The following is a 17,827-nucleotide window of genomic DNA, read 5'->3' on the forward strand; positions in this document are numbered from 1 at the left end:
GGTTAGGGTTCGCACCGTACTCCGACGCGAGGTCACCAGGCCGCCGTCAAGATGGGGCCATCATGATGGACAGCCCCTCGACGAGGGGCGTGCTACCCTTCCCGCCGTCTAGGTCTGCTCGGTGTCGCTGCCGGATTAACGATCGGACCAACATTCTGAGAAGCGTAGCCGGCCGCCGAACATGGCAAGGGCGGAGCTGCGCAAGCAGGGAGCGGCACCGGACGAGCTCCGTTTAGATTAGGTTTCATGTTGCATTTAATAATATGGATTTGAAGTTTCTAATTTGAAGTATTCGGATGTGGAATGTATTTTTTGACGTGTGCCCGGCCACTGTCTGCGGACGCGCCTGCGCCGTCCGGGCACGTCCACGGACGTTTGAGGGATTGGATTTGGCGAAGTCCGGCTGGAGATGCTCTCACCCCAAGAAAAGACCATCGTGGTGATGAAACGCTCGGTGGCAACTTGGTTCGCCACATATACATCTGAATCCTCGGTACCAATACCAATCCTCACGGTCTCCGCCGCCGCCGCCGCCACCGCAGCAGTCATGCCTCCGCCGTCACTGCTGCGCCCTCCGCTCTCGCTGCTCCTCCGCCGCTCCCAGACCCCATCCCCTCTCCGACGAATCCCCAGCTTCACCCCATCCCCTCTGCTCGTCCCGCCCAAGCGGCGGCACCTCTCCGCCGCCGCCGCGCAGCTCGCCGACCCGCTCTCCGCCGCAGGTTCGTATTCTTTATTTTCCTCCTTCAATAACGCGTGCCGGACGCGCGACGTCGTGACCGGGATTTGGTTTGCAGGGGCGGAGGAAGCGGTGGCGGGCTTCGTCACAGGCAAGCGTAAGGCCACCGAGGTAGCCCACGCGTAGGTAGTCTGCTTCCTTCCCGTTGCTGAAACTAAACGCATTTTTTCCCCAACCTGAGTCGCCTTCTAGCAGCAGGGCAGGGCAGCATCCTCGTTCCTAACTGTCATTACGTTGTTACCTGATTAGGGTGTGGAGGAGTATCGTTCAGAAAGGAGATGCAGTGGTTGATGCCACCTGTGGGAACGGAAATGATACGTTTGCTCTGCTTAAGATGGTGTCCGATGACACCGGGCGAGGGCGTGTTTACGGGATGGACATCCAAGATTCTGCGATCGATAGCACTTCCTCTTTTCTGAAAATGGCCGTCGACAGTCGCGAGGTATGTGCATTTGACGGCGGAAGCATGGCTGCTGCTGCGGCGGCGGCTGAGACCGTGAGGATTGGTATTGGTACCCAGTAGCAGACGCAGCAAAAAAGAAAAAGAGAGACCAGGTTCAGAGTTGCTCGAGTCAATTTGAAGCAACTTAGCATTGTTGCTCGTCTGTTTGAGGACTACACAATGTGGCTTCTCTTATGAGTTTCCTTTGATAAAGAGAGAATTTACGAAGAGACGAAAGATGAAGAAACATAAAACTGTGTACATGATTAATATGTTGTCATACTCACATAAGTTCGCCAAGCGCCATTATTCTTAGTCTGAAGTGTTCTCATTTTGATATTTTGCCTGGATCTTATTCTTACCATTTGGAAGAAGAAGGAGAAAAAAAGACTCACCATGACATTCTAATTGAAAAGTGCTGTTAAAGGGTGATGATCCCATCCCTCCTTAACTAGTTAACTGTATGTTATTAGGTAGAACTTGAGTCATCTCTGCAAACCTAGCGCAGATAGCACACACCGTGGATGGAACACGGGTGGGTGAGTTTACCCCAGTAAACTCTAGCCATCGAGCTAGCGTTCGGTTTGCACTACGACATTCTCATCAAACCTCACTTTTGTGTCATGTGCTGGCTGAACTCTAGTTTTCTTTTCTTCAGATGGAGCTAGTCAAGTTGTTTGCAATGTGTCACAGTAGAATGGAGGATATTGTTCCAAAAGATTCTCCTGTCAGGTGATCAAGTTATTTTATCTCATTGGTTTTAATTAAATGGTCCCCTGAAACATTATCCTGAAATTGGCAGTTCAAGTAACTAAGATTTTGAACATGTACTTGTAGGCTTGTAGCATTCAATCTGGGCTACCTTCCAGGAGGAGATAAAAAAATAATCACAGTACCTGAGACAACTGAGCTGGCACTACAAGCTGCCAGCAGAATTGTTGGCTCAGGGGGACTCATAAGTGTCCTTGTCTACATTGGGCATCTGGGTGGGAGGTAAATATCAGTTGGCAACTGCTCATATTGTGTCAAAGTGATTGCTGGTTGTTATCTTTTTCAGTGATTGCTGATTGCCACTGTGTCTGTCTATTATAGACTTTTGAGGAATCACCCGTGGGAGGGGGGGTGGTCCCCACCTTAAATAGATAGCCGAGGTAGAAGTAGACGTGAAGATTGGTATAGCCTCCAAGAATCGGTGGCTACCTTGTGAGCCGGTTTAGTAAACCGTTGCAACCACATAGTAAAGTCGTTTAACAAATTTCAAACAGTAGCCGAGCTATGTTGATCAATGTCACGGAAGACGCGCACATTCCTTGCATAAAAAATCTTCCGCAGGGCATTGAGGAGTGTGGCATAGGTCCAAAGGCGGTTGCACCTCCCAAATAGTATTGATATCCTGTTGATGTAAATCGGTACCTAGGCGTTGCCAAATCCGTGTGGCAAAGGGGCAGTGGAGGCATAGGTCCGCAGTTGGCATCTCGGGCAGGAGCTTGAGTCGACAATGTGCTTGTGGTGAAGGTTTAGCTTGGTGTTGAGGTGATTGCGGAATAGTAGCGAGCCAAAGACCTTGACTTTGTTTGGCACCTTGCTTTCCCAGATTGAGGCGGCGTTTGGATCTATGGCCTTCTCATGCATGAGGTGGTTGTAGGCATGCTTGGTGGAGAAGGGGGTGCCTTAAGATTTTGAACATGTACTTTTAGGGTTGTAGCATTCAATCTGGGCTACCTTTCAGGAGGAAATAAAACAATAATCAGTACCTGAGACAACTGAGCTGGCAATGCAAGCTGCCAGCAGAATTGTTAGCTCAGGGGGCCTCATAAGTATCCTTGTCTAAATAGGGCATCTGGGTGGAAGGTAAATGTCACTTGGCTCAAATATTATGTCATAGTCATTACTGATTGTTAGCCTTTTCAGTGATTTATTATAGACTTGTTTGTGACATGCCATCAGAATCTTGTTGTTTAACTTTATACTTCTATCAAATACATGCAAAGACTGAATCCATATATCTTCCTCGCTTTCTTATTTGTAGGGATGAACTCAATATTGTTGAATCATTTGCGTCAAGCTTGCCTGCTGATACATGGGTGAGCTGCAAGTTTGAAATGATTAACAGGCCAGTTGCTCCAGTACTAGTTCTTCTGCACAAGAAATGATTGCAGTTCCAGTGAAGCTCTAAAAGTTTGAGACTCCCCGTTCCGGTTCGTGATGAATGAAATGCCACAACGCATACTGCGATCCTGAATTTCTGATTATGATTATGAGTTACGAGAAGGAAATTCTGTAAAGGCTACAGTTAGTTTTTTTTGCTACAGTTGGTTGTAACTGAATGGTTAAGGTGTTCTGGTGATTGCTCCCAAGGATTACTCCACGAAAATATCGGCACTAAGGTGTTCTGCGTCTGGCTGTTCATGTGTAATCCCTGGATTAACTATCTTCAGTGAAGTTGCCAGTACTCAAGTACATGAACCTTGATGCAATGTCTCTCAAGTTTCGCAGTGTTGTGTAACTGTATGCAAGTATCCTGAATATTGACATGCCGTAAACCCGCAGTCCTTGGAAACGTGAACCGTTGGTGTGACTGATAGAACAGATTGTTGGTTTGGACCATGTGCGAATCGCTGAACCAAGAGCTAGAATGATCATGTTGGTAGAATGGCGCTGCGCTCGTGTTCTTTTGTCTATCTGTGTATTGGTCTATTAATAGCTTAGATTTGAATAAATCCAAGAAGGTATTTGCGTACAGAATTTACAGAACTTGATCGGCATCCATGGTTAAATTGAACTTTGAGTCCAACACGAACAAGTCCCATCTCGAATTCACGGTGCGACCGACAGAACTGAAAAATTATGCGTGTTGCTTTTAAAGTGCATGATCGGAAGAAGTATTGAATCGATGTAGCTCTCGACCGGCCTTGGAAGGGAAGTGCTAGTATATGTCAGGAAACATGTTACAGAAACAAGAGCAATATGGAAATTATCCTCAGATCTGTATAAGGATGTTTGTTTCGCTGGTAAAACAAGAAGTGGGGTGGTGGCGCAGTTGGCTAGCGTGTCATAGCTGAAACTTGTGACCAATCCTGAGGTCGAGAGTTCGAGCCTCTCTCACCCCACACTCTAAAAAGAGGCCACCGTTGTGATGCAAAGCTCAGTGGCAACTTGGGTCGCCATATGGTACACCTGATTCATCAGGTGAAACCGAGCAAATCTCAACTTTGGTCTCTCCTTTTTTTTTTGCCTTTGCTCACTTTGAATTTAAAACGAGCTGACGCACTTGCTCATTTGAATTCTTCTCTCATCTTGTTTCTGTTGCCCGTGCACTTTTCGCCTTTGGGGTTTCCTAGGTGAGTTAGTACTGCACTGTGTCACTATGCAACCCTACTAATTTGCAGCATTATGCTCCGGATTTTGTATGTTCTCTGACGGCAGAGGATTCTCACACCTGTATGTGGTTAGTTATTAATAGAACAGGCTGTGTCACTGTCAGTCATACAGAACATGAGGCGGTGATCTGATCTCGAGGAGGGTTCGAGCCTTATAATGATGAAACTCTCCCTGACAGCTTCTTTTGGGTCGTCACATCTCCATCCGAGTCCATCCATCGTATGACTTGGGCAAATATTGAATCTGGTGTCGTTTTTTTTTATTGCTCTGCATCGACCCATTGCCTATCCTTGCCTTGCCCAGGCGGCGGCACCTCTCTGCTGCACAGCTCCTCGTCGCCCTGATTGTATGGATGAAGGACGCAATGGTTGGCAAAATTTTGTGGATTTTTTCAAAAAACAATTGATCTAGTATCTAAAATCTTCATGCACCAAGAAGTTCTTTTCCCATCAAAATGACAATACCTTATAGAAATGACAAAAGAAATAAAGATTATTTACTACATAATCATACAGTTGCTATACAATGGACTCTGAAGAGAATGGGCAAGAAAAATGCTAATTATCTGGTGCGGATGACATGTGTAGGAGTAGTCTGATGTTTAACTCGTGTTTGCTTCGTCCCTTTTTGTTGCCAAAGATGGCACTGGCGAGAAAGGTCATTTGGGCACTGAAAGTATTAAAGTATACATCATATAAAAAAATTCTAGCCAAAAAATTTGGGTGTACATCTGTACACCCATGACCAACTGTGGATCCGCCCCTGGTGACACTTATTTTGGATCGGAGGGAGTAACATTTAAGGCCAAACCCATTTATCTTCTTCGCTTTCTTATCTGTAGGGATGAACTCGATATTGTTGAATCATTCGCGTCAAGGTTGCCTGTTGATACATGGGTGAGCTGCAAGTTTGAAATGATTAACAGGCCAGTTGCTCCAGTACTAGTTCTCCTGCACAAGAAATAACCGCAGTCCCACTGAAGCTGCACAAGTTTTGGACTCCCTATTCTGGATTTCTGGTCGATGAATGAAATGCCGCAATGCATACTGTGATGCTGAATTTCTGGTTATGGTTTTGGGTTAGAGAAAGAAATTCTGTAAAGGCTACAGTTAGCTGTAACCGGATGCGCTAAATGCAGGTACACGGACGTTGGCACTAAATTGAAGAAGCAAACAGGCCTTAAAAGTAGATACCACTATACAAATTAAATATAATCACGAAACCAAAACGTAAGAGATCGTCCATGATTTGTATGGTGCAAATGTAGTAAATCAGAACCTGGTCTCCTTTTTTGTTTAATTTGCTTCAGCCTAGTAATCTCTCCTCCACGGTTGCAGCCATGTGTCTGCCCCCCTCCCCAAGCAATGATGTGAAGAAAGGAAGAAAATAAAAAATCTCTGAAGCTGTCTGAATATATGGACAGTAAAAAGAATGACACCTGAATCCAGTTCCAACAGTGAAAAAGAAGAAAGAAACTCATGTGCGCGAGAGAGATGACACAGGCAGCCAAACTGCCGTAGCGTGCAAGGGAAAAACTTGAAGCCCATTTGCCATGTATAACCTGTTCGGGTTTTTCTGTCGAGCACGGAAGGCCGGTACCGGTCGGTGTTAGCACCTCCTCGATCGGGCCAACTTGTGCTGGTTAACTTGGTTAGAGATGTCTAGCGGAGGAACGCGTGCGAATGTTCTTCCATCTGAAATGCCCATTTTCGTTCATCCATATATCTTGCCTCTGCACAGTTGCTTCCTCCGGGAATCAAGTCGGTTGTGATCCAGATTCCGACCGATCAGGTTTAACCGTGCGTGCGTGCGTGCCCATCAAACCCCGGCGAATTTTCCAACGGGAATCTGTGATGTCAAGGCTAGTTCGGTGCGTGGCAACTACTCCAGTACCACCCCCATCTGCCTATATATACTGGAGTGTCTCCATCTGCCTGGAGAGAGCATTGCATCTATCAGCATTCAGCAATGGCAGCGATCGGCGCCACCACCGTCTTCGTCGCCGCCGCCGGACCGTCGCAGGCTCTAGGTAAGCAAGCCCATCATCCATGGAAAATGTCGGTCGATCGCATCTCATGTCATGTGTTAAGACTTAACCTAGCTTGCTTGTTGTCTACTAGCAGTAGCAGCATGCCGTTGCGCCGGCTGAATCGTGTGGCCGTGTCAAAGGTCGTTGTTACTCGATCGTCACCTTGCTACCGGCTAGTGGAGAGCAAATAGCGTATCAGGCAGTAGTAGTACGTGCGTGCCACTATCAAAGGACTTGTAATTATCAGCTGTTTTTGATCCTTTCTTTCTTAATAGAGAGTAACACATGCACTGCTCCTGCATGGTTTGAAAAGTCAAGAACAAGAGAAAAGCCAAGTGTGTGCGTGCTCCCCAAAAGAGTTGTGTCTGTGTGTTCTTGCACTTGTGTGTGTCTTCTTTGGGCAACTCCAACATCATTGCAACATGTCAAGTTTCCACTCTCTCGGTTTCAAAAATAAGTATTGTGGTTTTAGCTCTTTTTAAATTTGAACTAAAACCACGACACTTATTTTAGAATGGATGGAGTGCTATACTAACTAACAACGAGACGCTGCATGCAGGGCTGCCTCGGCTGAGAGTGGCCAAGGCCACGAGGCTGCGGTGCAGGTGCAGCTACTCCAAGGACCTCGTGAGAAAGGCGTCTTCGGCTCTGGCAGCTCTGGCGGTAGTCAAGGATGCACCTCTGCTCGTTGAGGCGAGCGCCATGATGGCGGCGACAGGCCCAGTGCTGGCCCCGATGCTGGTGCTGGCGCTGGTCGACGAGCGGATCATGCCAATGGAGGGTGCCGGGATGAACAACGACCTGCTGGGGTGGATCCTGGTGGTTGCCTTGGGCCTCGCCTTGTCCTACACCGTCTACTCCTCCATCCTCGACGACGACGATGACGACGACCAGTCCAGCGTCGGTGGCATCATGATCTGATCACACCGCCATCTTCTTCTTCTGCCTGCCTGCCTCATGCGTGAAGGCTTTGAGTGATTTACCATCGACCTATGAAGCATGCATGAATATTGAATATTGAGCTAATTATGGGTATAGGACTATAGGAATACTATGATGCCAATGTTAAATACTAGTACTAGTTGCAGTCGTACCGGGTGTGACTTTGTAACGCGGATATCGTTGCCACTATGCATGAAGCGAGTTCAGCTGTATTAATCTATCGTCTAGTTGTGAGTTGTCACGGGCAAGGGGTTGTAATAACTAGTTTAAGTTGTGTTATCAGTTATCACATCATTATATATAGTAGCCCTGTCACTAACAAGGACGTTTGTTTCGCTTTCTTGGACAACAAAGGGGCGGTGGCGCAGTTAGCAATCTCGTAGGTCGCATGGCTGAGGTCGAGAGTTCGAGCCATCCTCACCCCATACTTGAAACGACCATGGTTGTGATGAAACGCTCTGTTCAGGTGATATTGAGCAGGTCTGAACCTTGGTCTCTTTCTTTTTTCTTTTTTGTTTTGAAGGTAGTTGCTAGCTGTAGCTCCACTCTGAACTGGACTGGGGGAAGTCTGAATTATCCTTTTTGGACCTCCGCCATTCCTCTCTCCCTGCTCGTCTGCCACCCCAGAACTCTACTCCTCTCCCTAGCATCAGTTCCCACGTCCTGCCCAGGCACTGATTTATTTTTGATTCAGAAATGCTATTCTTACGTATACTTTTACAAAAACTTTTACGTACTCGAAGAGGGATAGTAACCACCCAGGAGCTAAACATGGCAATAACCGTCATTCGATTGTACTGGTGCGTAAGATTTATGTAGATGTGTTGCATAAACATAGCATTGCTCTTTTTGATCTACTCCTATAAATTTGGGTGTTGAAGAAATGAGAGTACCTTCATTTGTCTTTGGACCAGTATGAACCACTCGGATAGAACTAGGTACTCTATCCTTTATCTTTAAGAATCCACTAATATAAGATTTTAGAGCATCTACAACCGTACTCCTCATACCCGTCTCAAACGTCCGGATGGGCTGTCCGGACGCAAAAACGCCACCCATTCGAGCTCCCCACAACCGACCCAAAAGTCGGGACTGGCCAACACTCCCCATATCCAATGCAAATCTGAGGCGGATATGGGGACGCCCATACGTATTCGGGTACACCCATCACGTCGGACTAATCGGGAGGGCCCGTGCCAATTCGTCTGTATTCCTCCTCCCCTCCTTGCTACTAAAGGTCAGTGCCACTGGACTTATTATACGTGGTCATCGATGTACCCTTTCAGAGATTCAGAATCAGATGTTGAAAATGATTAATAAACTTTTAAAAAAGCTAGGCCATCAATGCTTGCTTTGTATGAAACATGGACAGTCATGATATATCTTCTCTGCTTATGAACAAAGAAGATTCATAGTTCAGAAAGGATATGTTGATGACGGAAGCTAACCACTTTGGGAGGACTTGGCTATTTAAGCCGGTCGCGTCACTCCTCGCCGCTCTACTAGGTGGGACTAAACCCACAACCAAGCCGGCTCAACATTGAAAATCTTAAGTTTTTACTTATACTATTTTCTAATTTACTGTTCATGCAGGAGCATATAGGCCCTGTTTGTTTGGCCTTTTACTTTTGCTTTTACAGTTTTTCCACTTTGGCCAAAAAGCCACAGCAGCTCCTAAATATATGCTTTTGGAACCAAATATTGTTATATTGGTTCATCAAAAGCCATAAAATCTTCAAAAGCACCTATTTACGAGTTTTTATGACTTTTTGGTCAAAATGAAAAGGCTGCAAAAGCTGAAGTGAAAGCCCAAACAAACAGTGTCATAAGCTTCCGAGTAGATACTCCGCGTCCCTCAAAGTCTCTTTCTCAGCTCGAGCTCAAATGCTCCTGGTGTGAATAAAATATCAAACAATTATGCTATTTGTACCATTTCCGTTATCTGTCTTTCGTCGTCCATTGGTCCCTGTCGTGCCAAATCTATAGTGCTCTTGCTGTGTGTACCCTGCCTGCCAACCGTGCTGATTATACCTCAGCCTGGACGTGACGAGCGGCTTCTGGCCCGGCTCGTGGCCCGTTATGGACCGGACCGTACGGTCCTGGCCCGGTAGAAAAAATGGTCGGGCCGAGCTCAGCAATTAGGCCCGACAAACTCTCGGTCCGGTCCGGATTTTGACCGAGCCCCCGAGGAGGACCGACAAAACGCAGTCACCACGGTTGTCGTTCCTCATCGTCACGGCCGGCAACCCCCGAGCGAACCACCGCGTCTCCGAGCACCGCCGCATCCCCATCTTCCTGCCTGTGCGATGAATTGGTCCAGAACGCCGCCTACACGACGCACGCATCCTCTCTTCCCCGACCAAGGCCGCCGTCTGCCGCCATCAATTTTGTCGCAGTCGTCAAGTCCCGGCCTTACTGACGTGACGAAGCAGTCCAACCTGTGCACGCAGGCACGCAGGGCACGAACTGTATCTCATTCTTTGCCCGTCGTGTCGGCGAACACTCTTGAATAAATCCGAAGCTCCTGTCACGTTTTCAGTTAGTTCAGTTAGCACTTTGGTTTTTCGTCAGGTTAGGCTCGAACACTTTCCTTCTGTTAGCTAGTTTAGCTCGCGGGTCTAACTGCCTGGAGCCAGACTCGCGCCTCGTCGGTCTGCTCGTGGAACGGCACCAGTGTTGTGGATCACGACGACGAAAGTCAGGGGCCACGAAGCCTTGTTTCCCGTTCTGTTAGTCTGACTAATAGAACAGAAAAGGTCTGAAGTTTGTGCAGCGCAAAACACCTGTATCTTCCTTTTTTTTCTTCAGCAATCTCTCGTTCGCGTGGGTTCGTTCCAAGGGCACCTCTGGTGCAGACAAACACGTTGGAGAACACACACACGTTGGTGTGCCCCGTCTTGTTCCCCATGAACTGGAAGTTGATCTCGTCATGATTGTCCCAATGTCTGAATTTGGCAATTAATTGACGCACATATAGTTAGAATTGCATGCAGTACAAGCTGATTAGCAATCTGAAACTGGAAGCGCCGATGTGCTGACGGTAACGGTGCCGACGGGCGGCGGAGTTCTCCAGGACGAGCTTGATGTTGGCAGAGATGCTACCATAGATGAACTGCCTCTTCGTCTGCAGCAAGCAGCCGGAGTAGTTGATCTTTAGGACAGGGCACGACACAGACGAACGCAGACGGGCGCAAGGCACACACGCAGCTCACGTTCACCCTCCATCGCTCGGTCCCTCGGTCCTGACCGAGCTTTCTCCTCGCCGGTCCGGTCCAGGGAAACAGGCCCGCTGGGCACTTCGGTCCGGTCCGGTCCGGACCGGTCGCGGCCGGTCCAAAGCACGGCTCGGTCAGGGACCGGACCGGCTCGGACCGTGTCCACCCTGAATTATACCTGACGCCCAACGTGCACAGTTGCTTCTTCCGGGAGCCAGTTTGGTTGTGGTTGGACTCGTTTGACAGTGCGTGTTGCCTACCAATCTCTCGCGAATTTTGCAACTAGAATCTGTAATGTCCAAGGTGGCAAGTAGCCAGTGACCCATGAACCATGATGATCCAATATATATACTGGACTGCCTCTGCCTGGATACACACCCACAAGTAATTGGCTCTCTTACGATCAGAGAGCACTACACATCTACTACGAGCATTAGCAATGGCAACCATCAGCGCCACGGCCGTCTTCGTCGCCGCCAGACCGCAGCGGTCTCCAGGTAAGCAAAAAAGCTTGCCATCCCCGCCGCAAAAATGCCGGCCATGTGCAACATGTTAAGTTGCTAACTGACAATGAGATGCTGCTGCGCACAGGGCTGCCTCGGCTGAGGGTGGCCAAGGCCGCCAGGCTGAGGTGCAGCTGCTCCAAGGACCTCAAGAAGAAGGCTTCTTCGGCCCTGGCTATGGCGGTGGTCAAGGGCGCGCCGCTGCTCGCTGAGGCGAGCGCCATGGCGGTGGCGGCGGCCCCGGTGCTGGCCCCGGCGCTGGTGGACGAGCGGGTGTCGACCGACGGCACCGGGCTGAGCCACGACCTGCTGGGGTGGATCCTGATGGTTGCCTTCGGCCTCGCCTTGTCCTACACCTACTACTCCTCCATCCTCAAAGACGACAACGACGACGACCATCCAGCGCCGGCGGCATCACGATCTGAACACCACACCGCCATCTTCTTCTTCCGCCTGCCTGATCTGGCCGTCAAAGCTTTGCATGATTACCATTGGTCTATGAAACATGGACGAATATTGAACCCTAAGCTACTGATTACGGTAGGAATACTTTTATTATTATTTTGCGAGCAGAGTACTTTCCATGACGGTTGTCACTATGAAGCAAGCTGAGCTGTATTAATCTGTCGTCTACTTGCGACAAGCCCAGGGTTGTACTAATAAACAGTTTATGTTGTGCTTGTTAAATCATTATTACTGGCCCCGTTCAGCACAGCGCAGTAATGTACTGTCCATGATTTGTATGGCCCTATCACTTGTTTCTATGTTAGGTTGTTTGTGTGACATCAAAGTTTAAACAGCACAATTCTAGTGCTGTGTTGGCTTGAACCACCGTTGAATTCATGTAAGATTATAATAGCATCTACAGCCGGGCGCCCCAAACCAGCCTCAAATGTCCGGACAGCCCGTCCGATCACTGACAGGTCATGATTTTTTGACCTAGACGGACACGTCAAACGGGCCTCAAACATCAGGTCTGAACGACACCCCCCATATCCAGCCTATATATAGGGCGGACATGGGTTGTTCGGCCACACCCGGGCGCGTCCGCCTGACAAGCCCGGCCCATCATCGACCCTAGGGCTGTCCCACAAAAAACCCCATCCGACTCATCGCACCGAATCCCTATCTCACTCACACTCACCTCTCTCGATCCGTCCTCTCCTCTCCTCGTACCGATTCCGATCGAATCCGGCGCAATGTCAAGCTCCGGCAGCCGCTCTGACTCCGAGCTGGATCTGGACTATGAGCTTGCCCTCCGCATCGCCTTGGAACGGTCCAAGGTGGAGACCGGGGAAGCTCCGGATCTGCAGCCTTGCCGCAGACGCAGCTTCATCGTCGGCGCAGCTCGGACGCCGGCGCTGGCTCCTCCCGGCCCGCGCCCAGCTCCGACAGGCGGCCTACCACAATCCGCGTCTCCCCTACTCCGTCCCCTGCCCTCGCCTACTGCTGCTCCCCGATGCGGGCAGCAGTGGGTGCTTGTGCCCACCCCGCCGGCCTGGACGCGCACGCCGGAGATATAGGCGTGCGCCGCCCGCCGCGAGCGGCAGCGGAAAAGGGAGAGGAGGGAGGCGGAGCAGTCTGTGCGCCGCCGCCATGGGATGCAGGCGGAGCCCGAGGAGGACGCACGGCTCCTCGAATGGGTCTACCGCCGGCCGCTTACGACAGCGAAGACGAGCGCGCGGCGGCTCCACCGGAAGAACGCCAAGGCGCTCCGGATTGCCATTGAGCAGTCCGAGCGTGAGGCGGCTCGGCTCGCGAAGCTTAAGTGTCAGCAGGACAAGAGGATCCGACATCATCCTCCCCGACACCTCCGTCGACAACGACCACCACGGCTCCTTGTCCGACGACTCGGACGATCCGCCACCAGCAGCCGACGCCTATAGCTGCGCCGGCGACCGGAAGGGTAAAGTGCCGGCGAGGAAGTGGTGAATCTCCGCCATCTCCGTCTTCAATCTCAAATTTTTAGTAATCTAGTTTAAACTTGTCCGCTGTTCATGTGAATTATGTAAACTTTGGCGATCTTTTGGACATCCGCCGGCGATCTTTTGGTATTTTTGTTCTGCATCCGTTGGTCCCCTGTCGTGGCAAACCTACCTGCCAACCGCGTTAACTATTCCTATACGTACGTCGTGGTGCCAAAACTCTGTTCTTTCTTGTTGTGTCCCCCTGTTGCTCAAAATGTGGTTCGTTTATTTGCTCTTTTTCCGATGCGGCCCACTCGTTCGGGTATCTCACCTTCCACTTTTGTACGCTTTTCTCCTTCTATTAATGAATGATGAATGAAAACGGCGACGCTTTCTTTCGTCAAATAGAGAAAGGGGAAATGTTACCTTTAGCCGACTAATCACGCGCGTGCGTCTGCCGGCTCCGTGTCCGTCGGATCGTTTGTTGATCAGACGGACGAGAGCAACTCTGGTATTGTTTCACGACAACCATTTTTGCAATTGGCTAACAGAAGGGGGTTCCTTCCCGCAGTTGCATTGACTCTGTGACTGGGAAGGCGACGACGGCTGGATTTGGGAGGGCGGTGGGGGCGGCGGCGCAGGGCGTTGGGCGACCGGGACATATCCACCGCGGTGGCGACGGTGACGGGTTCGAGATCGGTGGTAGCCGGCGGTGACTCGAGCAGGCACGGATCGGAGATCCTTCCCACCAGCACCACCACCCCCTCCCCGCCCCCAAAAAAACATTTCTGGCCGATTTTGGTAGGCGCTGATGGTGGTTCTCCCATGCGATTTTCTTCCTCTGTTCCTCCCGCATAATCGTTTGTGCTATCCCCGGCGGCTACACGACACTCGTAGTGGGCTCCCTTTGTGGTGATGGTTCGGCAGCGATGTAGGAGAGTGGTCGCCGGTGTAGAAGGAGGGGATGTCGCCGATGTAGTATGGATAGGGGGTCGTCGGTGTAGTAGTAGAGCGGTCGCCGGCCTGGATTTTCGTGCATGCGTTGGAGAGTTCTGATTTTTTTGTACATGGGTTGCAGAGCACATTTGAGCAGAGTTTTGTGCTGTTGATGTGTTGCACTGGATTTGATGTGCTGCAGGAATTTTGAAGTGGATGTTTCAGTACATTTTGGTTTGATTTTAGATGTGCTGCTGAATTTTTTGCACTGTATTTGAGTGTTGTAGGAACTTAATGCTGCAGGATTGTGGTATTTCTGAATTTTTGTAGCTCGTAGCTTCTGTAGCTCATACTACCTTTTTGTAGCTCATAGCTTTTTACAGCTTTGTAGCATTTTTGGCTATGTTTTTAGCTTATGCTACAGGAATTTTTGTACTGCATTTCCTATAGCTTATAGCATAGGAAATTTAGCTTATGCTTCTGAAATTAGTTGTACTTTACTTGTATTTTACCTTTTGTGTATTTCTGAATTTTTGTACTGCATTTCCGGTAGCTCATAAGGACAGGGGTAATTAGCTTATGTTTTTGGAAATTAGTTGGGCCTGCTTGAATTAGTTAATGTTTTCTGAAATTTGCATTATCTCCACAATCTTCCACTCGTTTCAATACTTTTCATTCTTAGATCACTAGATATGCGTGCTCATAGAATCCTTGTTTCATTTTTGTTTTGTTTCACAGCATGCCCATCTACCAAACTCGATGGTCGGCCAAGCGGCTGCGGGACATAGCCAATGCCATCGAAGGGAAGAAGGTAGGGGGGGGGGTGGGTGGTTGTAATAAGCAAGTCTAGCTTCGGGGATTTGCTATACATATCTCCTTTAGCTCCTACTCCCGAAAGGCTTCTCGATTTCGTAGTTAAGAGTAGAGGCGGAGACAGGGGGTGCGAGCAGGGGTCAGACAGGAGGCACGACAAGCCTACATCGTCAACAACTCCATCATCACCACCTCCGAGGAAGGAAACTGAGTATCGGGTATGGGCACTCCCGTTGGCAACTGCCAAGCTTGGGGGAGGTGCCCCGGTATCGTATCACCATCACACTCCTATCTTTACCGTTTTTCTTAGTTCGATCCTTTTGGTAATATCTTGATCTAGTAGAATAAAATTTTAGTATGATTTAGTTTTGAGTTTTGCTTTATGATCCTTCTATGTAATCGAGTCCGTCAGCTATATATAATAAAGATTAGTTTTGAGTCAAGGGCTTGATTATCTTACTATGATCTTGAGGAAATAAAAGAAAGAATAAAAAGAAGTAAAGAGATCATATTGATCTTATGGAGAGTAATGATTTCACATATAAAGAGTATGATAAATAAAAGTTGTTAAGAGTTGACAAACATAGTTTTGGTCATCGTTGCAATTAATAGGAAGTAATAAAGAAAGAGAGGTTTTCACATATAAATACACTATCTTGGACATCTTTTATGATTGTGAGCACTCATTAAATATTACATGCCAAAAAGTTGATGTTGGACAAGGAAGACAACGTAATGAGTTATGTTCTCTTATATCTGAAATAAAGTATATTGTCATGGATCATCCGATGTTGAGCTTGCCTTTCCCTTTCATGCTAGCCAAATTCTTTGCACCAAGTAGAGATACTACTTGTGCTTCCAAATATCCTTAAACCCGGTTTTGCCATGAGAGTCGACAATACCTACCTATGGATTGAGTAAGATCCTTCAAGTAAGTTGTCATTGTTGTATGCAATAAAAATTGCTCTCTAAATATGTATGATTTATTAGTGTGGAGAAAATAAGCTTTATACGATCTTGTGATATGGAAGCAATAAAAGCGACGGACTGCATGATAAAGGTTCGTATCACAAGTGGCAATATAAAGTGACGTTCTTTTGCATTAAGATTTTGTGCATCCAACCATAAAAGCACATGACAACCTCTGTTTCCCTCTGCGAAGGGCCTATCTTTTACTTTTGTCTTATACCTTATGCAAGAGTCATGGTGATCTTCACCTTTCCTTTTTATATTTTATCCTTTGGCAAGCACATTGTGTTGGAAAGATCCTGATATATATATCCAATTGGATGTAAGTTAGCATGAATTATTATTGTTGACATTACCCTTGAGGTAAAAGGTTGGGAGGCAACACTATAAGCCCCTATCTTTCTATGTGTCTGATTAAAACTCCATACCCATAAGTATTGCGTGAGTGTTAGCATTATGAAAGATTAAATGATAGTTGAGTATGTGGACTTGCTGAAAAGCTCTTATATTGACTCTTTCCGATGTTATGATAAGTTGCAACTGCGTCAATGACTGAGATTATAGTTTATTAGTTCTCAATGAAGTTTCTGATTCATACTTTACATTGTGAATAGATTATTATTTGAGCATAAGAAATCATATGACAATATTTATATATGTTGCTGTTATAAGAATGATCATGATGCCCTCATGTCCGTATTTTATTTTATCGACACCTATATCTCTAAACATGTGGACATATTTTTCGTTATCGGCTTCCGCTTGAGGACAAGCGAGGTCTAAGCTTGGGGGAGTTGATACGTCCATTTTGCATCATGCTTTTATATCGATATTTATTACATTATGGGCTGTTATTACACATTATGTCACAATACTTACGCCTATTCTCTCTTATTTTACAAGGTTTACATGAAAAGGGAGAATGCCGACAGCTGAAATTCTGGGCTGGAAAAGGAGCAAATATTAGAGACCTATTCTGCACAGCTCCAAAAGTCCTAAAACTTCACGGAGACAGTTTCCTGGGCGCGCCCCCTGCCTCGTGGCCCCCCTGGCAGGCCTCCGGTGCCCATATTCTGCTATATGAAGTCTTTTACCCTGGAGAAAATGATAAGCAAGCTTTGGGGACGAAACACCGCCGCCACGAGGCAGAACCTTGGCGGAACCAATCTAGGGTTCCGGCAGAGCTGTTCTGCCTGGGAAACATCCCTCCGGGAGGGGGAAATCATCACCATCGTCATCACCAACGATCCTCTCATCGGGAGGGGGTCAATCTCCATCAACATCTTCACCAGCACCATCTCCTCTAAAACCCTAGTTCATCTCTTGTATCCAATCTTCGTCCCAAAACCTCAGATTGGTACCTGTGGGTTGCTAGTAGTGTTGATTACTCCTTGTAGTTGATGCTAGTTGGTTTATTTGGTGGAAGATCATATGTTCAGATCCTTTATGCATATTAATACCCCTCTGATTATGAACATGAATATGATTTGTGAGTAGTTACGTTTGTTCCTGTGGACATGGGAGAAGTATTGCTATAAGTAGTCATGTGAATTTGGTATTCGTTCGATATTTTGATGAGATGTATGCTGTCTCTCCTCTAGTGGTGTTATGTGAACGTCGACTACATGACACTTCACCATTGTTTGGGCCTAGAGGAAGGCATTGGAAAGTAATAAGTAGATGATGGGTTGCTAGAGTGACAGAAGCTTAAACCCTAGTTTATGAGTTGCTTCGTAAGGGGCTGATTTGGATCCATATGTTTCATGCTATGGTTAGGTTTACCTTAATACTTCTTTTCTAGTTGCGGATGCTTGCAATAGGGGTTAATAATAAGTGGGATGCTTGTCCAAGGAAGGGCAGCACCCAAGCATCGGTCCACCCACATATCAAATTATCAAAGTAACGAACGCGAATCATATGAGCGTGATGAAAACTAGCATGACGATAATTC

At 47.7% G+C, this 17,827-nt stretch overlaps 3 protein-coding genes across 3 annotated transcripts; all 3 read left to right on the forward strand.

Moving 5' to 3' along the window:
* The first annotated feature begins 442 nt into the window (after positions 1-442).
* LOC123182559 (putative rRNA methylase YtqB) lies at positions 443-3,653 on the forward strand. The gene is made up of 6 exons (XM_044595176.1): positions 443-722; positions 798-861; positions 989-1,181; positions 1,840-1,913; positions 2,019-2,174; positions 3,211-3,653. The coding sequence occupies exons 1-6, from the start codon at positions 443-445 to the stop codon at positions 3,332-3,334; spliced, it is 891 nt and encodes a 296-aa protein (XP_044451111.1). The 3' UTR covers positions 3,335-3,653.
* A 2,864-nt stretch (positions 3,654-6,517) lies between these two features.
* On the forward strand, positions 6,518-7,822 carry LOC123172483 (photosystem II reaction center W protein, chloroplastic-like). Its single transcript, XM_044589447.1, has 2 exons — positions 6,518-6,591; positions 7,151-7,822. Exons 1-2 carry the CDS (start codon positions 6,531-6,533, stop codon positions 7,510-7,512), a joined length of 423 nt encoding a protein of 140 aa, XP_044445382.1. The 5' UTR covers positions 6,518-6,530; the 3' UTR covers positions 7,513-7,822.
* A 3,322-nt stretch (positions 7,823-11,144) lies between these two features.
* Positions 11,145-11,985, forward strand: LOC123172490 (photosystem II reaction center W protein, chloroplastic-like). The gene is made up of 2 exons (XM_044589457.1): positions 11,145-11,245; positions 11,340-11,985. Exons 1-2 carry the CDS (start codon positions 11,188-11,190, stop codon positions 11,861-11,863), a joined length of 582 nt encoding a protein of 193 aa, XP_044445392.1. The 5' UTR covers positions 11,145-11,187; the 3' UTR covers positions 11,864-11,985.
* The last annotated feature ends 5,842 nt before the right edge of the window (positions 11,986-17,827 follow it).

Source organism: Triticum aestivum, chromosome 1D, assembly GCF_018294505.1.
Source record: "Triticum aestivum cultivar Chinese Spring chromosome 1D, IWGSC CS RefSeq v2.1, whole genome shotgun sequence".
NCBI lineage: Eukaryota > Viridiplantae > Streptophyta > Magnoliopsida > Poales > Poaceae > Triticum > Triticum aestivum.